The 25,828-nt window shown below is 38.6% G+C and overlaps 1 protein-coding gene across 3 annotated transcripts in view; it reads left to right on the top strand.

The window, feature by feature from the left end:
• PRKCA (protein kinase C alpha) overlaps window positions 1–25,828 on the top strand; it is a 169,336-nt gene that overhangs the window by 85,568 nt on the left and 57,940 nt on the right. For all 3 annotated transcript variants that reach the window (XM_021269952.4, XM_027471337.3, XM_027471338.3), the window contains exons 4-5: window positions 23,317–23,428; window positions 24,152–24,280. In XM_021269952.4, the coding sequence (XP_021125627.1) occupies window positions 23,416–23,428; window positions 24,152–24,280 (142 nt within the window). In that variant the 5' untranslated portion in view covers window positions 23,317–23,415. The remainder of the gene's footprint in view (window positions 1–23,316; window positions 23,429–24,151; window positions 24,281–25,828) is intronic.

Consider the following 25,828-nt stretch of genomic DNA (forward strand, 5'->3'; position numbering starts at 1 on the left):
TAGTTGCTTTATTATCAATGATTTCTTTTGGGTGTCTAATTGTGAAGTATGCAAATTGTAAGTTACTTATTGCTAGTCCATGTGGTCAGTATTATTCTTCTCTGTGTCCCTGTGTTGTCAGAGAATGGGTAAGACCAATGTGAAGAAAAAAAAAAAAAAAAGAATTTAAAAGCTCTTTTCTCCATCTCTTACACTTATCACTAACACTAATTAAAAACACATAGAAAAAGCACAATTACATCAGAACTTGACATTAATACTGTGATACTTCTTGAAAATGAAATCTTCTGATCTCTTTTTAGCAAAAGCTATTTTTATAATGTTTTTCTTATTCCAAAGAAAAAAATCTGGTTAAAAAGAATGTGATGCATATTTATCTGCTTTAATTTCATTGTTGAATTTAAAAATATTGTTTCAGAAAGAAAGAAACCTTTTGAAAATATTCTAGCTTTTGTCCTTCAGATATTCCTAATGCATGGTTCTACAGGTGCTTTGCAATGCATTAATGTTTAGAAGTCTGACTTTCGAAGCTTTGAAAGCAAGCAAAAAAGTCTAAGTATTATACATAAATAACAGCAAAAGACTGTTGCTATTTTACTTTAAAAAGTTAGCATATCACTTTATAGAAGTGTGGCACAACTTTCTTTACAGTTTTTACTTCTGATCTTTGTAAAGTATATAAAAATATGCACTGTCACATTTCAAATGTGCAATACTGATACAGTGATTTGGAAAACAGGGAGACGATATAGTTGCACAGTCTTGATTACTTGAAATGAAGAGCACTGTGTAAATCGTGATAATTTTGTTGAATAGGAATTCAAATAAGCATAGGTGAATGATTACTTTTAGTGTGTTTGTATAGGTAGTAGTTTATAAAAATTCGTATACACCTTGTCCAGAAATAAGGCTAAAAAGCAGCCTTCCTGCAGAGCTGAGGTTAGAGGGAGCTGGGAACAGTCAGGCATCAGAATGTATATAAAACCTGTGCTAGGAAGGCAGTTTGTGTATACATGTTATTTTTATGAAGGATATTCTTTCTTTCATTGCCACTGATTTTTCTTCAGTAGTTTTCTAGATTTTTTTTTCTAGAATAACTTGAAATCTAGAATTATCCCAAATGGTTTTCTTCCTGAGAAAACAATTTGAAATTAATTAAAGGTAATTTGAGCCCCTCAGTCCTTGCACACAACAGGCAGAAGACCTGGATATCTCTTATAAATAGCTTTATGAAATCCTTCCTTAGTTCAAATCCACTTTTATTTTTCAAGGTCTATATTAGTACCTACAGATTGACCTACTTACAAATAAATGAGTCATGTTGTATTGTTAAATCTGGGAGCCTAAAATCCCATTCCTCACCACACATTTATGGCATTGCTTTTTGAACATACTAAAAAGCTTTTTACTTCACTTAATTAAAATAAGAATTTTAACAAGCAGAGACTTCATACGGTCATCCTCAAAGTTTATTCATTTTGTCCTGTTGACTTTGTTCTGCAGAATGAAATTCATTTCTCAATCTCGAGATTAAATTAAGTCAACACCAATGTATAATTTTCACTACTTCTTCATTAAGATAGAACACTTCTACACATATGAGTGGTAGGTAATATAAAAGAGGAAATAAGAATTAACCAAGGAAAGGTGGAAGCTGTCAATATGGAAGGTCTGAACTCAAGGGAGTGCTGAGGGTGAAGGAACAGGTGCCAATGGCAAATCGACAGCCCTAGCTCAGTTCTGGCCTCCAAAGGAAAGTGCTTTAGGAGAGGAAGCAGGAAAATAAAAAAGGGCTGTGGAAAATAAAGGAGAAATTAAAGCAGTCCTGTAACTTTTAGGAGATATGTTCAGTCCCTCAGAGTTTTAACATCTGTCACTTGTGTCCTCGTGTGCCAAGAGCATGATTGGGACCATTCATGAAAACCAAAAGATCTGTGCAATCAACAGACTTTGTTCAATATTCCTGCATAAGGGGGATTTGCAATAAATAACATGAAAGACTGCAGTCAAACACAAATGGCTTTATTTTTAATGTGCCTAATTTAGAAACATGCCACACAGAGGTAAAATTAAGCAAAATAGAAAAACACTTTTTTTTTTTTTTTTTCTGGAAGCGCATTATGCAACGAGTGGGGTAGAAAATGTTCTATTCTACCATTCCAGACTAATCCTTTGCTCTTATGTGAGAAGGTGCAGCTGTTTACTGATCTTACAAGCTCAAATCAAATCAAAGTGTTTCCCAGTGCTTTGTATTTTGTAACAATAAAGCCTTCAGGTCAAACAAGGAGACCGCTGCTGCACCCAGACGGATGCCGGAAGGCCTCAGGCCTACCTCAGGGAGGTACATCGTATACCTAAATTAAGTCGGAGGTACGTTGTATACCTAAATTAAGTCACTTCAGTGACATAATAGGCCAAAAAAGACTACTAAAATAAAAGTTTATTTTCAAGTAGTCCTAAAATGGATGAAGTGCCGTTTTATTTGTTTCTCATTAGCTGCCATTGCACAGCACTTTTTTTTAATCTCTCTGCTCCTGTCAGAGTACAGTCCATTCACTCAGGTTCATTACTGCTTGTTTTGCCAATACTGTTGGGATACGCTCCAAGAATTTGGGTTATTAGTCATTGCAGTAAGCAACCAATGCATCTTAATCAATACGGGCTTCCAAAAATTAAACATTTCCTGAAGTTGTGGTTCAAAATGATCGCATTTAAAAATAAAGTACCTCCTTAATACACAGATTATCTTTTTTTCTCTTCTGAAAAGGGAACCTTTAACATGACAATGCTTTTTGAATGAAGACCATTTGGTAAAATTTGCCCTACTGTAAAGAGGATATGCAATTCCTCATGGACACACATTTGACATATATGCACAGATATTGTGCAATCTATATGCCCCTTAATATTTGCGTTCACCATCAGAGTCAGCAGGAGCTGCAAGTAGGCACTCAGAGCTTTTGGAAGTGGGGTTTATAAATCACAAACACCAAATGTGGGAACGTGCGTATTATACCTGGTTTAAAATATTTCACTAAGACACATGCTGTTTGCACTGGCTTTTGTTCATGCCGTTGCATGCCTATTTGTGCATAAACATTGTCACTACATATCATTAAGTATTTATAGCACCTATGTATTTGAAAAGCATTATATTTACACTGATATGGGGTAGATAAAACTCAGTACTGCAAGTTAGTATGGCACAGCATACCAGTTTTGAAGAAACCACTTTTTAAGGGAAAATTCTATAAACAAATGAAAGCTTCTCTGAATTGAACAGGCTAACAGTTGTTTTGTAAAATGTACTGGATGCAAAATACTGCTTCAGAAACCTTGATGGTAAAGACAAATTTAGAAAAAGGTCACAGAAACAGTGGGTTTCTAGGCATTTCTAACATTAACACAGAATTTGCATTTATGTCAGTGGGAGTCTTTTCAGTGCTTAATGAACTGCGCTTGATTTATGAACTTGATATTGAAGCCGTTTCTTTAACACAAAAAATAAAGAGTAAGTAAGATTATAACTGTAATGAAAACTAAAGCGTCACAAATCTACTGTGTTGCATCTATAAAATTGAGAGTGCTTAGGAAGACGTTGATTGTGTAGGAGTGCTCAGTGCATCTTCCGGCAGGCAGAAAGAGGTTCGGTGCTGGTGGCAGTGGAATGAGCACACCCTGCTGCTGTGCTAATAATGCTGAGTGATACCTGTGAAATTGGATTAAAAAAATATAGTTTTAGTTGGAAAGGGAATGTGAAATGTTGTACTCCTGCTGTCCTGTTGTAGGAGACTCAAAGAACCACAGCCTGGAGAAACGTTGCCTGCAGAGGATATGCCAGCGTGCTGTGGTGCTGAGCTGTGCCAGTGCTGAAGTTGTGTTGAGCTAAATGTGCACATGAGCACCAAACACTTCACCTTAAAAAAGCATTACACAGTCACTCCCATCATTTTTTTATAAGCTTTGCATTTTTTATATAATTTCTTTCTGATTAAAGAGAGGTGGAGGTATCTATAAGTCCAATGACAGGAAACCATAGGTTACAAAAATTTAATAGAATTTCAGAAAAGGAGATAGGAAAAAGTGTTTCAACTTGATTTCTCTGATGTCCAAATCCTTGTACAAAATCATGCAGTTATAGCTAGTTTTTAAAAAAAAATTGTTTAAGTCTGTTAATGTTATTCTAACTTCAAAGATAAAAACTTAAAAGTGATGTCTGTCAATAAAGGGAGAAAACTAATAGGTAATAATCAAAATAAATGGAATTAGGGCCTTGCTAATGACATTTCATAATTAGATCTTCTTAATGGATGGGTAGAATAATCTATTTAATTGCAACTAGAGTTTGTGGTAGAGTACTATGCCTTATTGTATTATGTCTCTATAAAGAAAGAAGCAGCATTACTTTTGGACTAACTACATTTTTCTCAAAATGCTTTCATTTCTAAATTTACTAGATATTTAGCCACCTCTTTGTGAAGTGTTTCCTTACTTTTTCCTCATGTCACCAATGCTTTGATGGAAAGGGATGTTTCACCAACCTTCTGAATTATGCAGCGTGGTTTTTTGGCCTGACGTATTTTCAAGTTTACACTGCTATCTAATGATTTATCCTTGACTGGCGTTCCATATGTTGAGATGTTCTTTATCTGTGGCCTAATTAAATGAAAGCATATACTGTCTCTGATTCAATTAAGATGAATTGGACAGACTGGCCTCCTTAATGCTCTTCAAAGCACATTATTAGGCTGTACAGTCCCTTCAAGATGACTTGTCAGAGAATGAATCACAGAACAACAAAATGTTTTGGATTTCAAGGACCCTTACAGCCCCCCCAGTGCCTCCCCCTGCTGTGTGGAGGTACTCCTGCACCAGTCCTGGTTGCCCAAAGCCCCCTCCAGGGATGGGGCACCCACAGCTTCTGCTGCAACTTTTCTGATGAGAAACAATAGCACTGAAGTAGTTCAGTAGAATATATTACATCTGTGCTTTGGTAGCTTCCTAAATTGTAGCCCTATTTAAGAGATTTTGGGGCATCTCTCATGGACTAGATAGCACAAGAAAATCAGCAGAGCACTGCTGGTAGGTTTTTAAGTTACATCCTGCCTCCGCTGGCATGGGCAGTCACGTGCAGTAAGGTGAGCTCTGCTTTTTGATTCTGTTTACTTAACTGGACATCGATTAGTTATATTTTCCTTAAGTTCACTGCAGTGCTTGTTTGCTCTCTTTGATTAATTAATTATGCTTCTAACACAGCAATTTAGCCTTTTATTTCTCTCTCGAGCCCTTACTCTCCTCTCACATTGAAGGTCTGACCAGGAGCTCATCTTTAATGTCAAATCACAATTTTTCCCTTCTCAACACATACATGCAGATGGTGTTTCAGTTCTTGCTGGAAGTTGTCTCTGCAGAAGATGTTGCCAAAGTGTCATCGTTAACTAGCTGGCAGAAGTTTTGAGCTATTGGCCACCTTTCCTTCAGATGATCACAAATTATACCCTGCTATTTTTTTTATTATTTCTTTCAGTGACCGTTGGAGTTCCTTTGTAGCCTTCCTTTGATGAGTGGGGACAGATGAACACAGCAGTGTGCTACGGGTCTTGTCAGCCAGAATGAATTTGTTGAGGTTCTGCTGATAGCTTGTGCAGGAGAGGGAGGTAAAAAGAAGGAAATAGGAAAAGACAGTTACATACACACCATACTTTAATTCTCCAGATTAATTTATTGTGAACAACTGTCCAACAGACTTGAAACATTGTTTGTCTTGAAGCAAAACAGTCCTTTAGCAGCATGGTTCGATGTAGGGCACCTTGTGAACTGCGCTTCCTCGCTTTGCTGGGTTTTCCTTTGGGATGTTTCACTGTCCTGACCTTGCATAAACCTGCTGCAGCCAGAAAATCCTCTGCGATTACATCCTGAGATGCTGTGACTGTACAATAGTATTCCCCAATTTCCTTTAAAAGATATTTAATGATATTTTAAAAGCAATTGGATTATTCTGCAGAAAAGAAGAACATTTATTTGTTTGTGATATAGAACAGAGAAGGCACATAGTAATTTTTGCTGGCTGTTTGGGTGATTCAGTGAAGGCTGATGGAGTATCTGTAAGTACTTCAAATTGAAGTTTGAGATTTAGCTACAAAATTCATCATCTTGCAGTAAAGAGGAGAATTTAATTTCATTGTCAATACGTAAGATGAAAATTTACTAAAGCTAGATGTTACTGTGAGTAAATTGAATTTGAATTCATTAAGAACCTAGAAACAATCAGCAAGTCAGTAATGAAACAGCAGCAAATGCAAGAGCAGGCATTTAATATTAGCACAGGTCTTGGTGAGCTTGCTGCAAGCTTCTTACTGCTGCCTTCTTATTCCCCAATTCCTAGCCTGATTTTGTAAGCAAGCTGCGTGTGACTTGTCAGGACATTTAGCCCATCCTGCAGCTTGATCTCTGTGACTTAAATAATTCCCTGCTCTACCAGATAATTCATCCAGCCACTCCTCTCTCCTGGCTGCTCCCCCACCCGTTGTAAACTCAGGATCCTGATCCCTGGCCAGGCACCCTTGCAGCACCTCTTGCAAGTCTCTCTGTGGCCCTGCGAGATAAAAGCTCCTTAGCACAGGTATTTTACAAATTGGTAATTAGACACAAAACAAATGAGTCCGGGAAGGGGACAGAATTCCCATTCTAAGCTCAAATTCTTCCCAACCTCCCATGTTGCAGAACAAGCCTGTGAGTAGCTCTCCTTGCCTTCACAAAGCACTGTGAAAATAAATGGTTTCCTCAGGAAATGTTTACCAGGATAGCGTTTGTCCTTTTCAGAGGACAGGGGATTGAAGGTAGGGGAAAAAAGATTTCTGATCAAGAAATTGAATCCCTTCCTTAATAAGGGCTCCATTTAGGTTATTACAGCGTGATATTTCAGGCATTTATTTTAAGGCCATGTGAGAAGATTGTGGCTTTAAAGATATTGAATATTTAAAAGAAGTGTTCTAAAATGTTCCGAATTCTCAAGGGACAGATTAATAACTTCAAGCTAAAATATTTCAAAATAAGAAAGTTATATTCCAATGAGTTTTTTGCCTGCTTAAAATAACCCAGCTGTGAAACTGGAAGTACGTGGTACTAAGTGTTCTTTGTTCAGAGTTTAAAAATAATTCAAAACCCCAGAGATCTGGAAGCAGATGTCTGTGCTTCAGGATTCAGAGGGCCCCAACAATGGGAATATCTCATTGTCAGCTACTGATTTCGTATTCATGTGGCACCCATTTATTTGCAGAAAAGTTTCTTTTTCCAAGGGTTAAGGCGTAGTTTTCAGACGTATGGGTTGGTTTCTTTTTTTTATATATTTTTTTTCATGCTGTGTGTGCTTGAACCGATTGTTGTTCCAACCCAAATCAGCCCTCTTGTGTGTGTTATGGGGAACCAACCTGTGCATAGGTGTTAATCAAGGTTTTTTATCAAGGAACATTATGGAAAGCTTTAGGTGAGTGTTTAACACAAAATGTTTCTTTTCCTTTAACACTAGCATAATGAATACTTTCTTGTAGTGTTTTTCGCCCGTAGCTTTTGTCTTTTAGCCTGCGGTTTACACAGACAGTTAATTGTATATGTTATTCTCTGCAGAGGAGCTTTTTTAAACACGGAATCTTAGTTAAGAAACATTCTGTATTCATATTTCAGACATCATTTCAGCCTGTGTATTCAACACTTCTATGCTTAACAGAGAGAGCTTTGATTAAAAAGTACCTCCCTGATTCACAGTCTTTGATTAGACAGGCTCAAGAACATTATCCCGTTGTTTTTCACGTAGTTATTTAGTGCAGTGTCAAGGCAAGCTGAAAATAAACTCTTCCTTAATTGTGTTAAATTAAAGAGATGTCATTTTTTTTTTTCAGGGAAAGACTTGAGTGAATAGCAAAGCAAAGCAAACTGTAGTTCAGGTAGGCCCACAGCAGGCAGCTTTGTAATCTCCTGGGGTCTCCAAGGCCCTCAGCAGTCCCCCAAGCCGGGCTGGGCTTCATCCTATGCAGCTATTTGAGCTGAGCAGCGCTGGGAGCTGCAATTTGTGTTTTAATCCAGGGGGGACCTGAGGATGTGCTGCTCTTACTTGCTGTTTCTGGGGGGGAAAGCAGCTTTTCCTGGGGATTCAGCACTGCACGTTGTAAAGGATGTAGGTAGGGCACAAGTGCCTGTCTTGCTAGACGTGCAATATATTGGCTGTTTCTTGTATTTGGCTCTGTGCTTTTGGGAACTAACAATTTTATAGAAAATGGACTGCTCGTTCTCTGTTCTGTAAAATCAAAGCTTTGAATATGTCCCTAGTCCATAGGCAACCTGCTTTTTAAGCCCTTCCCATTTTAGGCCATCAAAGATGCCATGTAGGGTCCTGATACTGCAAAAGGGAAAAAAAAAACCCGCAATGCTGCAAATTTTATGAAGCACTAGAACAAGTGTAGTGCTGGTGAGTGTGGGGTCTGAAACCCACTGCACTCCGCAGAGCACAGGGAAGGTGTAAATAAATGTTGAGGTACGCAAGGAGGCTGCACTGCTCCCAGAGTAGCTGGTACTGACAGGAGAAGAATAGGGTAAGTGATCGGATAAAGTCACTCATACAATTTTAAATCTATAATTGATTAGCCTTTGTCTCTGGCCATCAATCATGAGCACGGTTGAGCGTGATACACTCGAAGCACCGGCCTGGAGATGGAGGGCAGCAATGTGACAGCGTCATCTGTAAGCTGAAAAAACAAGTGCAAAGCTGCTGGACTTCGTGTTTGAGTTAATATCCCTCGATCGTGCATGCTGCTTGAGTTTTTTGGGAGGAACATTTGAGATCTGCTGCTCTTGCAGTGGTTTGTTGAGTGAGACTTCATTTACCTTATCCTTGTGATGTAAAACGTAAAAGGAAAAATGGGAAAAGAGAAAATCTGGCTGACGACATTGGAATTAAGGCTGTGAGATAGGCAGCGTAGCAGCCTCACTTGCACAGACAAATGCCGTATTTGACCAAACCCGTTGTGTTTCTGTCTCTTCACTGTGGGTATTTGCTGTTTGTTGACAGCCAGCCCTGCCAGCTGCGTAATGTACAATCTCGGCAATACTCCTGTGCTTTCCAAATGTAAAAAAAAAAAAAAAAAAAAAAAAAGGTTAATGGTTTAAAAAACAAAAACTGGGAGACATTTTGCATTAATTTGGGGGATTTTGGAGTTCTAGAAGAGCAGATACTTGAAAAATCTTCAGAAAACTGGATATGGAAGGATAGCCTCTGTTCAGAGAATCTGACACGGCGTGTCACAACCCAGGTTTGCTCCAACCTTTGAAACTGCCCAGATGACTGTAAGAAAGGCTCTTGCTGTGTCTGGTGTTAGCTAATAACTTAACTGAATTGTGCTGAACTGACTTGGGCTGATTTCTGTAGGACGATGTATTTTGGAATATCAGGGGGTTGGCAGGCTCAATATTTACTCTATTTGGAAAGGACATTCTGATGAAAAATTAATAAATATCATCACCAGGAAAATAAAACATCTCCAAATGCTTTAATATAAGCTTTGCAAATAGCTAGATTACATAATGTAGGGATGAGGATGCGCCTCCCATTGATGTGGAATATGGGCTGGCTGGTTTTGCTGCTTCTACATTAAAAATAAAAATGCTGAATAAATGCAGCATAGAGCTGTGTTTATACTTTGTGTACTTAAACTTTTATTACGCTGTGATAAAAGCCTTTTTTTTTTAATGTTGTCTTGCTGTTGCAGAGTAGCCTCATTTGTTGTGCCTGACATGAAATATGTAAAAAATAAAAAATAATAAAACAAGACCTTGCTCTGTCATGCTTAAAGTAGCCGTGGGAGTTGAATGGAATGAGACTTGATAAATTAATGATGCTAAGTGCTGAAGGAAAATGGAAAAGTGATAAATGTAAGTAGAGAGGTGCCAATCTGTAATACTGTGATTGATGGGCCAGGCACATAGGTAATGGCAGAAACTGTGGGCAAGGGTATAAAGCAATGAATTGAATTTAAAGCAATTGGGTGAATTTGGGACTAACAATAACTGGTCTCACCAGAATAGTGAATTCCATAGAAAAGCATGTGTTTAATACACACATTTGTTGTAATCACTTTAAAAAAATATATACATTTACTTTAGGGGAGATGATGTGATTTTGTAAATATTTAACACGTTATTCATGTTTATCTTGTAACTGTGTGTTTTGTTTTGCTACAAGTCTAGTCTTTTTCTGACTGACATTTATTATGAAACTTCATTTTTGTTTGAACCTGAACTAGTACTATTTCTGTTTTTCAAATCATACTTTCTTAAATAATGTATTTTTATAGATTTCTGTGCCAGATTCAGTCAGCCATTGTCAGTTCTTTGTTTGCTGTTTGTTTGTGTGTTATTTTGTCTTGCTCGTAGTAACCCGGGGGCACGTTGGTTAATTTTCAGCTGAAGCCTGTTGCAGCGCTGTGTGCCTGTCTGAGGGCACGGGCATAAAGCAATTGGCTTAGGTGCAAGAGCAGCCTCCCTGGTTTGGAAGGTGAGTTGGACTTCGTGTTGCTTGCATCTTGGAATAACCCCGTGTTAAAGCAGGTCAGACGTCTTTGCCTTGCTACCGTGCACGCATGGTGGGTAGGATGGACAGCTGCTCTTGGTGACAGCAGAAATTAGGAAATAATTTGTGGTAGCTGTTGCTAACTCTGTTGGGTAAAGCAGAACTTTCCTCTTTACCAACCCCAGCTCCTTTGGAGTTTTTCTTATAATTCTGTTGTAGTAGGAGGATGTTACAAATTCTCAGATAACTTTGAATCAGCAGAGCTCCAAGGAGTCACCTTTCAGTTCCCAGCAACTGATTTGCAGAAATTGGTCAAACAGCTTGTTCTTAGCAGCTTCACCACCGCAGTGCAGCAACACTTCGGTGTTACTCACTGGGCAGAATAGCTGCTCATCACGTCACGGTGTGTGTCCAGTGGTTGAGCTGAGGTTTCTCCTTCTCTAAGTTGTATCCCAAACAATTTGTTTCTCCAGAATGAATCTGTAGGGTGATAGATGCAAAAACCTCTACCTGTGGCTTGAAAAATGTGTCAAATTACAAAAGCATTGGCAAAGGCTGGGGCTGCTCTAGCAAACAAGTGCTTTGCATTATCCACTAGAACTGCTGCCAGGCTTTCTAGCTGCCCATAAATGCCATGGAAGGGAGATGTAGAGTGCTCTAACTAGAATCACAGGGAAATCAGCATTCAGTGATCTCGACCAAACGTGTATATCCAGGATATGCAATAGAGATCAAGATGTGGATTATATCTGAAATATATATATATTTTTTTTTGTACTAGGATTGCTTTCACTTGCCCAGCTCCTTCTTGAGTTTGCTGGGCACTCTGCTTGGGGCTGCAGAAGGCATGGAAGGCTCAGCCCTCTTCCTAGGTTGTGTCCCCTCTGCTTCTTAACTTTATGAATTTACTGCCTGCCTGGTTTGTCTTGCATCAGTGTGGCTAGAGGGCATTTTGCGTCCTTATCATTGCTACGTCATGCCAAGCACAGTCATTGGACACTGCAGAAAAATACTTTGTCTACTTGATCCAGTACATCTTTTTTTTTTTTGAATAGATAAAATACTTAGTGTAAGTCTGAAATTCTTCTATTAATTTCTTTTAATTCATTTTCTTTTCCAAAATATCAAACTTCCAATGAAGAGCAATATATGAGACACATTTCTCCTGCATATGAAATTGTCAATGTAAACTGTACCAGAAGCATTTATGTTACAATTTCAAGTAACTTCCTGCTGATTGCATTATACAGCAATCTAATAACTTGGAATATGCACATTATAACACTGTTATCTGAAGCAGTTAGTTTCCTTTAGCGCATGTAAAAGTTCATCTGGAGGAAGTGTATTAATGCCTCCTTGTGTTTGTTTCTTTTAACGGTAAGAAGAGTTTTTTGTGGGCTGAAGTGACTTCTGGAGACAAAATGTGATTTCTGGCTGCCAGGTTTATAAATATGTGCTTTGCATTTATGTTTTTCTATGTTCTCTGCTTGGTGTAGTCTGTTATGGAAGGATTTTTTTCCCCAAAACCTAATATGTTATCTTCAATTAAAAAATATATATATATATTAATAATTTCCTCCAGGTTCTCCTAGATAGGCTATAAAGGTCTGGATTGTCTCCAAGATGGGTGCTACAGAAGGAAGGGTTTATATTTTACTGAAAAGTTTATTTTTCATGTATTCCTACAGGCCTAACACTTGACCAGTGCTAGCAAACCTGGTTATCAAAGATCTTTTTTTTCCATTTCCTTGTTCCTTATGTAAGTCTGCTGCATGTTTATCATATCAGATTTTTTCTTTCAGCAGGATTAATATTGTGCAATTCCATTTGTTCCTGGGATTAATTTTAATAATTGTTTTTGATGCAGCCTTACAAAGGCTTAGCCAGCAGTGCTAGAAAAAGCCTATGTTGAGCTACATACTGGATTATAGAGCAAGGACTGTTTCTTCTATTCTTCTTTTTAAACATTATATTACTTGCAGATTAGGAAAAATGCAATTATTCTGCTCTGGTAAATGCCAGACAATTTTCACAGATGTGTTTTTTGTGTTCCTGGATTGAACAAGGCACTGTAAGAGCTTTTATGAATGAGACTTAAGATCTTTCCATATTCTTTATTTCCTCAATGGCGGTATCAGCCTGCAGAGTTCCTAGCAAAAGGCCATGTCTGTGTGGTGAACGATGCGATGAGCAGGCAAGGGTCCTGACTTGCCTGATGTTGGCAAATTAATTAGAGTTGCGATCGTTGTGGGGACTCCCACCATGTGTTTGGACTGAATTTCATAATAGCAGGACAGAGGCAAGGCACAGCTTTTTCATTCATTTTCCATTTGTTTCAAAATGGAAAAGGGTTTTCTCATTTGTTAAGAGAATGGAAAAAGCTATTTATCTATTTCTCACTCTTCGGTATTTTTGTCTGTTGCTCCTGGATATGTGTTTTTTGTACAAAATTGACCCAGTAGTGCTCATGGAGATGAACTTCAGAAATTATGTGTGCCAGCATTTAGGGCACTATTAATTCGTGCTGGCTTATCTTCTGCCAAACAGAAAAAGAAAGAGGAAAGGATGCAGAAGAGTCTTGCCTGTAAGTATGTGAGGTTCTGCAAACACAGAACAGGCAAAGCTGCTGAGATTTGTCCCAGGCATGCCACACGCTTGGCAGTTTGTCCTGGGTTTGTTCCCTTACCTAAAATCACCGTTACAGGGAGATTTTAATATTTGGAGAGGTTTCCAGTGGCTGGTAGGGGTAGATGCTGCAGTGCTTTCTGGAGCTGTGCAGTCTTCGTGGTCTGAGGCTCCACCAAGGAATGTTCTTGCCCACCAAAGGTTTCTGAGAAATCAGGAGTAGGACTCAGGACTCGTCCTCCCTCCTGTGGAAGTTTTCTGCCAGCAAAGTGCTTCTGTGCAGGCTTCCTTCCAAATGAAAAGCCTTCATTGTGATCTGGGAAGCTCCTTTGCCATCAGCAGCCTTGAGAAAAAACACTTTTATTAAAGGAGGAGAAGGGAAAATGCATGGTACTGAGTGCTCTCAGGATGGGCATAGTGGAGAGATCAAGCTAGGAAGTTATCTTCCAATGTTCCTGAATGGTTTGGGGAGGTTTCTCTATCTCCATAATTTTTTCTGCTTTGAACAGCGCACAGTTAATTGCAAGGGATTAAATATTTGTATATCATATTACTGTGCAGTGCTGAATGCGGCAGGGACTTTTCCTAATGCTGCCAGGTGGTGGAGGCTCGTTCCCCCCAGGAGCAAGGCTGGGCTGGTGGCCCCAGAGCACTGCTCCCAGGAGCTCGCTGCTCTTCCAATGCCACCACGGCTTGTCTGTGTCCACCTGTTTGATTAGCGAACCTCAAAAGGGTCCAATTCAGCCCAAGGGACGGCAGCTTGGTGTCAGTTTTTATTTTTAATGTAACCGAGCTCTTTTCTGTGGTCACGGTGAAGCATTTTCCTCCCCAAAGTAACGCTGCCTTTGTTTTAAAACACAAGTAATGCTGCCAAATGTCTGAGGATCAAGAAGCTGTGCTGAAAGCAGACCTGTCTTTCAGGGGTTTGTAGAGCACTGCTAACTTTTCCTTAAAGTTTTAGTATTGGTTTCTGAATTTATAATCAACTAATAATTTTCCACTGCCATGGAAAAATTCTATGGGTAAGACAGCTTGGCTGTGAGCTGGCATCGTGAGGGCAGGGTTCGAGGACAAATAGAGCATCTTGTACAGTCAGATTTATAATATTTTTTACAATTATAATAATTTATTATTTTATATGTTTTTTCTTTACTTAAACAAATAGGATTAGTGACTCAGAGGAGGAAATACTGACTTTGCTATAGGAAATATGCCCCACGCTCTATAAATGCTAATGAGTCTGCCTCCGTATTCCTTGGTCTGCAAAATTTAACGTGCCTGAATTACTTTTCTGAAGAAGGGTTATTTAGACATATGGAAAAACATCTGTTCAAGGCATAAATAAATAGTGTTTCAGTGGTTATACAATTTCAAAGACCGTTCAAGGACTCTGTGCCTCCCTATCTGCCACGGTGCAATTCTGGCTGTGGTTTGTGGAGCGCAGCCTTTTTCACATTCACGTTCTGAGATAAGCTTCAAACCCTTCAGTCAGTAATGGCATTTGCATGTACAGTCCTTCACTGGGATTTTTGTCTCTGGAGAAGGGAATGTTAAGAAATGCCCATGTTAAGAAATGTCTGCCTAATTTATAGGTACTCACTTCTGTGCTTCTGAAAAGGCAGAGCTGGAATGAGCCCCTGTGCTTAAATTACACATATTTTACCCTCCTTCCTGCCCTGTTTTTGGTGATTAACAAATGTATAAAATATCAGACAAAAAATGAATTATTCAGTGAGTAACTTTGAAGGCAATTTGCTCAGGTGTTTTAAATTCATGTCTGTCTGTTAAGAAAATAAGAAATAAATGTAAAAAAAAAGAAGTCAAATTAGGAGTAATAGATCACCCCACAAGTTCTCATGTGAGGAAGCTGCTGAGTCATGAAAATTGTACTGATTTTGAACTGAAATCTTCCCCGACCTTTCAAAAATTGCTGTTTCTGATCATAGGCACTGTAAGAGCACATACCAAAAACTCTGCTGGTGTAGCGGCGACGCAGGATCGCAGCGAGGTTTGTCAGAAAGACAAAAATAACCCCCCCGATGCATGTGTCGGCACTTACCCTGCAGTGAAGGTGAGAGAGCTGTAGGGTATAGATGAGGCAGTACCTATATATAGGGACCAACACATATCTCAAGTCCATGGCGTAATAGTTGTAAAGACCTTAATTCAAACCACACAAGACAGGACTGGCTGAGGTTTGGCTTCACAAATAAATATTGGATTTTTTTTTTCTTTTCATTTTTGCAGTCATGAAGTTTGGGGGTCACAAAACCACGTTTTTAAGTCTTAACATGCCAGAAAGGGTTTGGAGTTATGGCTGTGATGGCTTCTGGAAAAAAAATAAAATAAAATAAAATGTTTGGAGTCATTCATGTTCTTCCGTACCTGGATTCTGATTATTTCTTGGAGAAACATGTATTGGTTATCTGTGTGAATAGCGTGCAAACCATGACAGATGTTGAATTGCTTGACCTGATACCTCTGCACTCAGGGTCACTGCTTTTACAGAGAGACCAGGGGATTTCAGGTTGGGTTAGTTTTCAGCCTTTATCTCATTTCATCTTGTGCTTAAATGAATGAAAGAAGGATAATACGAGCTCCAACTCAGGATACTGGGGGAAAAAAATAAATCACATCATGTCTAGAATAAGCAAGGTGGCAGATAGTGAAATGTTTAAAACCTGAGGAGAAGTTATTGTACACAAATAAATGAAACTGTTTCACGTGTGACCTGATGTCCCCCAGCCAAATGACAAGGACAGCATTCCCTCTTTATGTTAAGTCTTCTGTCATGTTAATGATGCCCTGTACCTATAACTGCATTTCAGCTCCACTGGAAAGCACAAAAACTGCATTGTTGTTTCTGCTGTTCAACAGTTCAGCATGGGAATTTGTTTAAATTACTTCCTCCATCTGATCAGCGTTGAACTATGTACTGTAAAAAGTATTCTAGGTGTAAAAAAGTAAAGGGTACGTAGTGTTTTAAAGGATATATGTCCGACAAATATATTAATAAAATGGATAAATAATATTTTTCAAGGCACAGAACAGCTGTGCCTCTGTCTTTCCAGTACACCTTTTGAATCCAGATCCTATAATCTCTGGACCATCCTTAAAACTTTTGCTTAAAACTTCTTAAAACTCCAGAGAAAACTAAGCTTTAAAAAAGGGGTTATTACATTTGTAAGTTGAGTTTTTAATTCATGTCTGTTTTGCAATGATTGATACGCTGGAACATTTTGTTGAGTTGTATCCGAAACAAAATTTTGCTTCATTTTCTCCTAGTCATGAATAAGTTTCTGACAGGATCTTTTGTTTATGCGCTTTCTGTAATTATACTGCAGTTTTTTCATTAAAAAAGAATGAAAAAAAAATAGCCGGTAAACACCAAGTCCCTTCTGAATTTAACTGTATTGATAGTAATTAGGAAATTATAAATCCCTGTGAGTACTGTTATGCAGATCTTCTTTCTCCATTTGCCAACTCAATCAGAACTATTTTGTGCCAGAAGAACATGAACAAAAGGCAGCAATCAAAATCAGTCGATTCAATGACCACCTGTTTCTTTTAATTAAAAATAATAATTTAGTGTGAATTCCAGGAGGGACCTGAAAAATCTGCTGTTCAGTCAGTTTTGAACTGGGGTGAAGTTCCCTTCTGTACAAGGATAGAGAAGGAAGTGGTTGATAATTCTCAGTATTAACTAAACATGCGTTTTTTTCTTACTGTATTTTCCTAAGTCCCTTCAGATTAATAAAGCATAGAAGTGGTCTTTAGTAACAGTGGTGAGAAATGGGAATTTTTGCTGCTGTTGTCAGCTGGAGAGTGTTTTTTATGAAAGACTCAAGTTCCTCTACAGAACTTGAGACTTGCTCCTACCTGTTAGTTCTCAAATCTGTCATAGAAAGAGCCCGTCCCTTCTCTTCTCCACTGTACCCATGTTGTACAGTCTTAAAGTCAAATTTACATATGGTTTATGACTTATATTTTTACTTTATCTTGGTTTTCTTATCCCATTACCACCTTTATTACCATTGATTTGAATGCTGCTATTGCCTATTGCCTTTGTTAAGGTGTGTGTGGATGCCCACCTTGGAGATGTGAATGGTATTAGTGCATCCTTTAATGTCTCAGTCCACCCAGCGAAGCTCCTCGCTATGCCTGCAGCCAGGATTCCTGGGCAGAGCCAGCTCTGTGCCAGCAGGGGAGCTGTCTGCAGGTGGATGTCTGTAAAACACTAATTTGAGTTCATGTGTCTTACTGAAAGGAGGTCATATATTCATAAGTTAACAGAGCTTATCAGAATAAACTCTTACATTTTGCTTTTGAAGATTTCTTGTACTATTTTGATTTCTTCCTCAAACTGTTCTGCACGTCCTTATTTCAGGCTACCCTCTTATTTAATCAAGGGAGGTGGTGTGTAGTTTCCTACCATCATTCCTCTCCTCCTTCTCTGCTGGCAGCTGCACACTGACCTGGGGCTGGAGGCGATGGAAGCCTGGCGTGCCGCGATGCGCTGTGAGCTTCTCTTGTTGTGTCCTTTCCTTCTCGACACTGTGGCTCTCAGAGGGAAATACCAAATAAGCTTTAAAGATTTGTACAGTTTGTAGTAAGTGGTGTGATCTTTGAATCACTGACCTCGTCGTGCCACTTAATCATTCCTGAGAGTCTCTGGCTCCCTTTGCTTTCCCTTTGCCAATTACACAGCCTCATGCAGGCAGGGACAGACAGAGCTGGGGACCAGCTAGGCAGGGACCTGATGCCATTGCTCCCTTCTGGGCTACAGTCCGGGGAGCTGCATCTTAAGCCCTGGCTGTTATTTCCAGCAGAAGCATCTGGCTCCCTGGTTCCCTGGCTTCTCAAGGTTGAAGCTGCCTCCTTGCAAATCCCCACCTGATGTTTTTGTTTTCTCAACAGGAAAATAAATAGCACAGGAGAGCTGCTCGGGTAGTTGTGGTGTCTAGGTGCAGGCTTGGATGTTGCAGTCACTGCCTGTGAGGTGCTCAGGAAGGCTGGAGTCTGAAAACTTTCCCAAATAAAACAGAAGTTTGCCTGAGGGTGGTGTGGGATGAGCGTGGGATTCATTTCCACACACAGGCAACACGCTGAGTTCTCCTCAGATATGTTTTATTAACTTGGTATTCACTTGGGGAACAGAAAGCTCTTTTAAGTGAATATATGGGTAATAACCACAGTGGGTTCATCAACCTGCTGGGATGGCGTTGCTCACGATCCAGGCTTTAAGGACGTTTTGGTGGGGACAGAGGATGAGGATGTAGGATTTGATTAAAGCCCAATTCATGTGTGTGTCTTGGTATAAATGACTGAAAATATTCATTTTTCCCCCACCTTAATAACTAGAATGGGAGAGGCTCCAGCAATGGCAGATCTGCTTGTGGTGGTGGTTAAATTTCTGCTGAAAAACCTTACCAGTTCTAGCTGTCACCCAGAAGATGCTGAATTAAATACAATTTGAGTAAAGCATCACAGAATCGATATCAAAGTTGGTCTTAGAGACATAGTTCTGGGGACACAGTTATTGATATGAGAAGTCACATACTCTGAAAGGACTTCAGTAAGTAATAATGTGATGCTGCTTTGTGTACAAAATGCCCACGGCTGCAACCTCGCATGAGGTGCTTTTTCTGCGTTTTATGCTTAAAAGCAAAGTGATTATTTAATGCCTGCAAAATTATAGTGGGTTCAATGTTGCCATCAATGGGAATAAAATACTAATCAAAAGGGAGCTTTTAAAAAGAATTCAGAAGGATAATAATCATAAGCTGTTTTGTAATGTGTCGGAGCACAGTTTGACATCTGCTGCTGGTTAACCATGCGCTTTCAATTATTTCCCACTCCCATCTTTGATCCAGAAAAGTGACAGAACGATTTCTGGACAAGGGGTGCTTTCAGTTGGTGCTGAAATGGATTGATTTTTGCTAAACAAAGCCAAAAGGCAGCGATGGTGGCAGTAGAGCTGCAGGAGGCCCAGTGCAGCTCAGCACCCAGGGGGAGATGCCGCCGTGTTCTGCTTCCCTCTGCTGGAGTGAGGGAGGAATCTGGCTTGGGAGCAAATCTGATCCACTTTGGCAGGGCCAAAGGTGTCTGGGGAAGTCACTTGTGAATATCTATGGGTTTATGACCGGTTTCTGCTCGAATTTTCAGTTTTTCCTTCCATAGGTCCACACAGTGCACCTCTGTGTACAACGCATTGCCATGGATGTCAGGCTCCCTATAAGCATGCCTCAACTTTGAGATTAATGAATAGGATTTTGATTTTTCACATCCCTTTGGGGCGTATATGCTGAATCCCTATTCATCTTTATAGGGGCTCAGTGCCCACATGTGCCACAACAGGCCCTAAAACTCGTCTGTTGTGCTGCCATCAACTCGCAAACCCTGTCTAACTTTCTGCCAATTTAAAGGTATTTCAAAGGCAGATATTTCAGTGTTTGTGATACTCGCAGCTCAGAGTTCCTTTTCCATTTTAATTTTAATATATTGCATACAGTTCTACTTAAAAAATTTGGAATTGCCTTAGTAAAAGCAGAGGAAAGAAAAGCACTTCTCAGCATGAAAATAACAGGACTTTCAATATAGCGTATCATTCATCACTGCTTAACAAGTGCAGTGGTAATGCTTTCCCAATTGCCGCTTTCCCCCTTCATAATTTTGATGGATTTTGGAAACAGAAGTGGGTTTTCCCTTTGGAGTTTCACAATTAATCTATGCCAAGTTTAGTGCAAAGTTCAATTCTCTTGCAAATAGCAGCCATTATTTGGCAGTTCATCTGTCATATCCTGGCTTGGCTCCCTGTGTTTACTATGAAATATGACTGCCAGCAACGCTTCAGGAATTATTGAAAGTTTACATTGATTAAAAGGGGATATTTGAAAAAAATCTCCAGGAGCTTTCTTCTAACTCACTAGTTTACCTCTAGCTGAAAAGTACTGGCAAAAAAATGGTGTTATTTCCTCAGTTATGCACATAGATCCCTTAATGCATATTCAACATTGGGAAACATTAAATTGTATCAGCAATTAATATGTGTTAATTGCAATTAATAGTATAAGACAGTAATTAGTGAGGGCAAAATAATTATTACAAAATAGTTATAATTAAAGTGTAAACTATAGATTTCAAGTGCACAAGAAGTTCATGTTAGTACAGGGAATAACATGAGCAGTTTGATCGTCTTTGATGGGTGTGCAGAAATCTCTGAGCTTTCTCTATTCATTCTCATATTTGCTTGCAAAGCAATATTTTGATGTTTTTAATTCTTAAATTTACCAAATGTAAAAAAATGCCTAGGACTGAAACAGAAAAATAGGGTTAAATACTAATGAAGAGTTTGATCTCTTATTTGTTACCCTTTAAATATTTCAGAGGTCCTTCTATTTACTTCTATTAAAGAGATGGAAGTAGTTGCATTTCATGCATGCAAAGTTTCCATTTCAGCAATAGTTTTGGTGCTGTTTTACTTCGTCCTCTGAATTTTTATGCTGTGCCTGGAAGAAGTGACTTTGTGTGTGTGTACAGCGTAATAAAATATAATAGAACATGCTTGTTTCTCTTAAAATCTAATTCATATTGAATTGTTCATTTTAAACATTGTGCAATGAGCATTTTCACAGATTTTGTGTGAAAAAGGGTTTGACCCAACTTGATTTATTTACGTGACTGTTCTAATTTCATTGTTTCATACAAATGCTTTGCTCTTACCGAGTGCGGTATGGTTGTCCTCAAATGTCACAACATCTTTAAGCCCCACACACCCCTGCTAAACTTAATTACCATGTGTTTCCATTGATTGGAATGGAATTATTTGGTAGTGCTTGTTATATAATTTCAGTATAATACACAGGTTCAATGTATCTATTAGACACTCACTGTAATAATTTCCCGTCGTTCTTTCCCCTCTGTATCATTACATGATACTCATAAATACCACTTATGTCACATGTTAAACACAACTTTACAAATCTGTTTATTCAGTGTCATTCTTAGTAGCTGTGGTTTTTGTCCTTCTTAGCAACAGATGTGCTTACCAAAATAATGTTTAAGTGGATATATTTATAAGGCAACAAGTTCCCAACAAGTTTTGTTTGTAAACACAAAATTACGGAAGAATTAGCTTTGAAATTGTGTTTTAAATCTTTTGGTAGGCATATATCTAGTCCAAGTCAGGCCATCAGATATCCGTTTACTGAAGCAGTGTTCCCATGACCCCACACCCATTGGCTATATCTTTAATAAATAACGAAACAGATGTTCTCTGGAGCATTCTGAATGTCATTCCATCGCGGTTAACTGTGTTTACAAAATAAATATGGTTGTTAGCAGTTTGCGTTTCATATCTCAGGCTGTATAATAAATAGAACGACTGGAATACAATGCCAATTGGAATTCTTGCTGTAAAGTCCTTACTGGTTTTCCCAAGTAATAAGTAGTTTCTACCTGTGCAGTGAAAACTACTGCTTATAAATTCATTCTAAGGCTTAGAATCAGTACAGAAAAAATAACCAAAAACATTTACCAAAACAAACAAAAAACCTTCACAAATTATAGCATGGCAAAGCATTACATTTTCAAGGCAAGATTCTGCCTTTTCACAGTCATATTTTCATTTAAATTTCTGTCAGGAGTTCCCAAATTCCTTGAGGAAGCACTTATACTACATTTTTTAAGAGAGTCAGCATTTTGTATAACGTGTTTTGCTTTTGATTTTTCTTGAGAGCTTTTATTGGTAAATGCAAGTTGAAAGCTTGGTTTATTCTTGATGACAATTTAATAATTCTTATCTAATGCAGAGGTTTATTAAAACCAATATAAAATGTAAACAGGAGAACAATTTTGAGACCTCATTTTGCAGTTTTATTTGCTAAGGATGTTTAAATGCCTGCAAGACCTGGTATCGCATAGCTCCTCTGTCCTCATCCTCTGTCAGTGTATGAGGCTGTAAAAATCTGAAGGAAAAAAGAAAATGCTAGCAAGAATTGATTTAAAACCCCAACGTGTTCAATTAAGAATTGCAGTCTCTCCCAGCTTCTGATGGAGATTGTGCAGTGATGGTTTTGACTAAAATGCAGAGAGAAATCACGCTTCCCAAAACTGTGCTGAACCATGAAGTCGAAGCTGGAGGCAATCACGAAGGATATCAAAATACCTGATGTACGCAGAAAGTGTAGGGCTGTCGGGTTGTTTGTTCTGGCAATGCTCATCTTCAGATGTTGGGAACAGGCTGTGCGAGCTGGGTGCCCCTCAAATTCTGTACCTGTGTCCATGCCCGAGGCAGGTGAGAGTACTGAAGTTGGGATTTCCACCTTTTTCATATCAACGTTCATGATTCTCTGAAGGGGATTTCAGCCCCTAAAGGAACAGAATGTATCTGGACCTATCCGCAGAGTTTGTTTTTAAGGGATTTGGGTATATTCCATTTCACTGCTCCTAAATTAGAAACCATTTCCAACCTGCTGGTGGCCTCAAAATGTCCTCACCATGAATTTCTCTGTTGGAAAACCAGGCAGGAATAGTGATCTGTGTAAAATCTTAATACTTGCCAGGTTTGAATTTGTTCGCTTTCATTTCCAAGAATATAGATGATAAATTTGCAGGATTTCAAGATGATCCCACCTTCAAGATCCTGATTTTACGGTCATTTTTACTTATTACTTCCACAGGCTACTTTTACAAGTTACTTCCCTTCCCTTCTGTATTTTGTATTGTTCTTTCAGAGTGGTGATGATAAATTTTAAATAAACAGGCAATGTATGACAGTTCAGCCACAAGATGGATGCCATCATTGTTATTTATGTTTATGTATAGTCACTAAATGGAAGTTTTAGTGTGTCTGAATCATCAGAACAAGCCTGGGTTCACTAAGCTGACATACTCTTTCTGACAAAACCAAAGCAAGGGACTGCAATAGGAACTGAACACTAAACCTGTGGCAAATATATGAGCACTGATGTAGGTATTCTTACAGGGGTTATGAACAAGCTACATTCTGGAATATATTTTTGTAGCATAGGTTGCAGAGCTGGAAGGTTTTCAGTATTTGAAGTGATGTACTAAAGGTGTGCCAATCTTATTTCTTATGACTTAAGAATCTGTTTTTGTTTTTTCTTCAGGATCCCAGAAGCAAGCACAAATTTAAGATCCACACATATGGCAGCCCAACCTTCTGTGACCACTGTGGGTCACTTCTTTATGGGCTTCTACACCAAGGGATGAAATGTGACAGTAAGTTAAGTTTTGCTTTGTTATGAAAGAGTCTTTTAAACAGTACATGGAAACACTGAATAACAACTTCTTATTTCTTTTCTGTGGAAAATGCCACTTCAAATGTGAGCTCTTTATAGTACCGATGTGTTTCAAGTGGATATTTCAGTATGCTAATAATATACTAATGAAAACCACCTCCGTTGCTGAGAGTGTGCTGTATGGACTTTGATATGACTGAAGTGCACTGTCATGTTGCTTTTGAGGAAACCTGGTTTTGGAGTGGACAGATGAACACACTGCTGAAGTCTGACATTTCAGTTCACTTGGTAGCCAAGGTCCACTATTTTCCTTGCATTTCATTTGTCTTGGAAGTCTCTTGCTAGAAAACCTAATAATCAATTTAAACCTAACTCCCTTCATTGCTGCTGCTGGCAGGAGTGCTCTGTTTTCTCAGTCATATTCCCAGCAAGTCCTTATTCCATGTTCACTTTTTTTTTCTTGCACTTCATTAATACATTTAGTTATCTGAAGTAGATTATTTTATGCAATGTTCTATTCACCATCTACAAAATGTAGATGGGAACTAGCTGTGTTGGTCACTCAAAAAGCATTGCAGCTATGGTCTGCAAATCTTGCCAACAGTTAGGCATGTCAGTCTTTAACTTCCACTTTGCTCAGTGTTTGCTGTGTAATCATATTATTAGTTTCTCATAGCTGTCTGAACCATTTTTATATTCACAGCTTGTGATATGAATGTGCATAAGCAATGCGTAATAAATGTCCCGAGCCTCTGCGGCATGGATCACACCGAGAAAAGAGGAAGGATTTATCTGAAAGCTGAAGTCACTGCTGACAAACTGGAAGTAACAGGTAAATAGCTCACTTTGAAACATTGCAGGTTTTTTTAAATGTGAAATATGCCCTGTGGGTTTATATGCTTTGGTCAGCTTCTTCGGGAACTGAAGCCCATGACACAGTATTTCCCTTCAGAAAGGAGAGGATTTCACTCACTGCATTCTTGAATCAAGAAACGCTACTGGCATTCTGAAGAATCCACATTTGTTAAAGATAAACAGAAAATGAAAGAAAATAATAGCTTTAAAGTTCAGCAATATTCATTAGAAAAACACTATAATGTCAATTTTCCTTCTAGGAAACATCAAAGGGCTATCTAACTGGTCAGGAAGTTAGCCATCATCTTCAGAACACAAGAAATACTCTGAACTTCCATCAACTAAGGAGTTATTTCCTGCATTTCAGAGTATTTAATAAACAAAGGAACTTGGATTCAATCCCGAATAGTATTCCCAGTGTATTATAAAATAATAATAATTTTTAAAAGATCAGATTCTGCAAGTTAAGATTCTTCAAGATTCTTCTGTTAAGGTTCCCAAGATGGGGTGGAGGGAGAGAAAGGAAGGAAGGAGAGGGTGGTAGTTAGTTTCCTTGGAAATGCTTCTCCCAGAATTTATCAGTAAGCTTTGGATCCACACCCCCACAATTCATTCCAAGTCTGAAGTTGCAAGTAAAAAATATGGAAAATATATTTTTCAAGTGGAAGGACCATTTTGTGCCCCCAGAATGGATGTGTTGTTTAGCTCCGGCAGAACTTCCTTGTGCCATATCAGAGAGCAGAGTTTATCGCTCAGGATCCACTTAAGAATTTGTATTTACAGCGTATGTTTTGTTTGCTCTGTATGTGCTTTCTGTTTTAACTGGGGTCACCTGATAATTAGTATCTGATATCTGAAGTGCAAAGCTGGTAGTGAACTTCAGTGTTGATTTTTCCTTTCTCTTGGACAGAAATATGCAAAAATGTTATTTGCCAATCAGATTACAATAATTTACTCAAAGGGAAAGCACAGGGTGGGAATTAGGACAGAAAAAAATTGACATACAGGAAGGAATAACAGACAATTTTAGTTGTATTTTTTCTTAGGTAGAGGCAAGTCTTAAATCTAAATTCTTAAAGGAAGAAGTTTTTTTTTTTTTTTAATCAGTCAGAACTTTCAAGAAATCACAGAATCATGCTATAGTAAATAAAAACATAGGATGATATAACAGGAAACCAAGAAGAAGACGGTCATAAAACACAAAGTTATCAATGCTTTTACTTCAGGAGAGGGGTGGGTTTGTGTGTTGTCACAGGTGACCAACACTGCTTTAATGAAGAAAACGGCAACACATCTTAATACATCTTCGTGCATATTACACGTACACTAATACTTCAAAATTTGTACCACAAAAAATGGAATTGAGTGTCCGCACAATGAAGCAGGAACCGGGTGCTGCTATCAGCACGTGCTTGGTGTTGCAAAAGGGAATCAAATTCGAGGGTAAAGTTACAGCAGGACAAAGTAGGACATTTCGCAGACATCTCCACTTCTGCTTTTGCTTTTTGATGGGGTTGTTGGCAAC

The sequence above is a fragment of the Anas platyrhynchos genome, chromosome 19, assembly GCF_047663525.1.
Source record: "Anas platyrhynchos isolate ZD024472 breed Pekin duck chromosome 19, IASCAAS_PekinDuck_T2T, whole genome shotgun sequence".
In the NCBI taxonomy this organism is placed as follows: domain Eukaryota; kingdom Metazoa; phylum Chordata; class Aves; order Anseriformes; family Anatidae; genus Anas; species Anas platyrhynchos.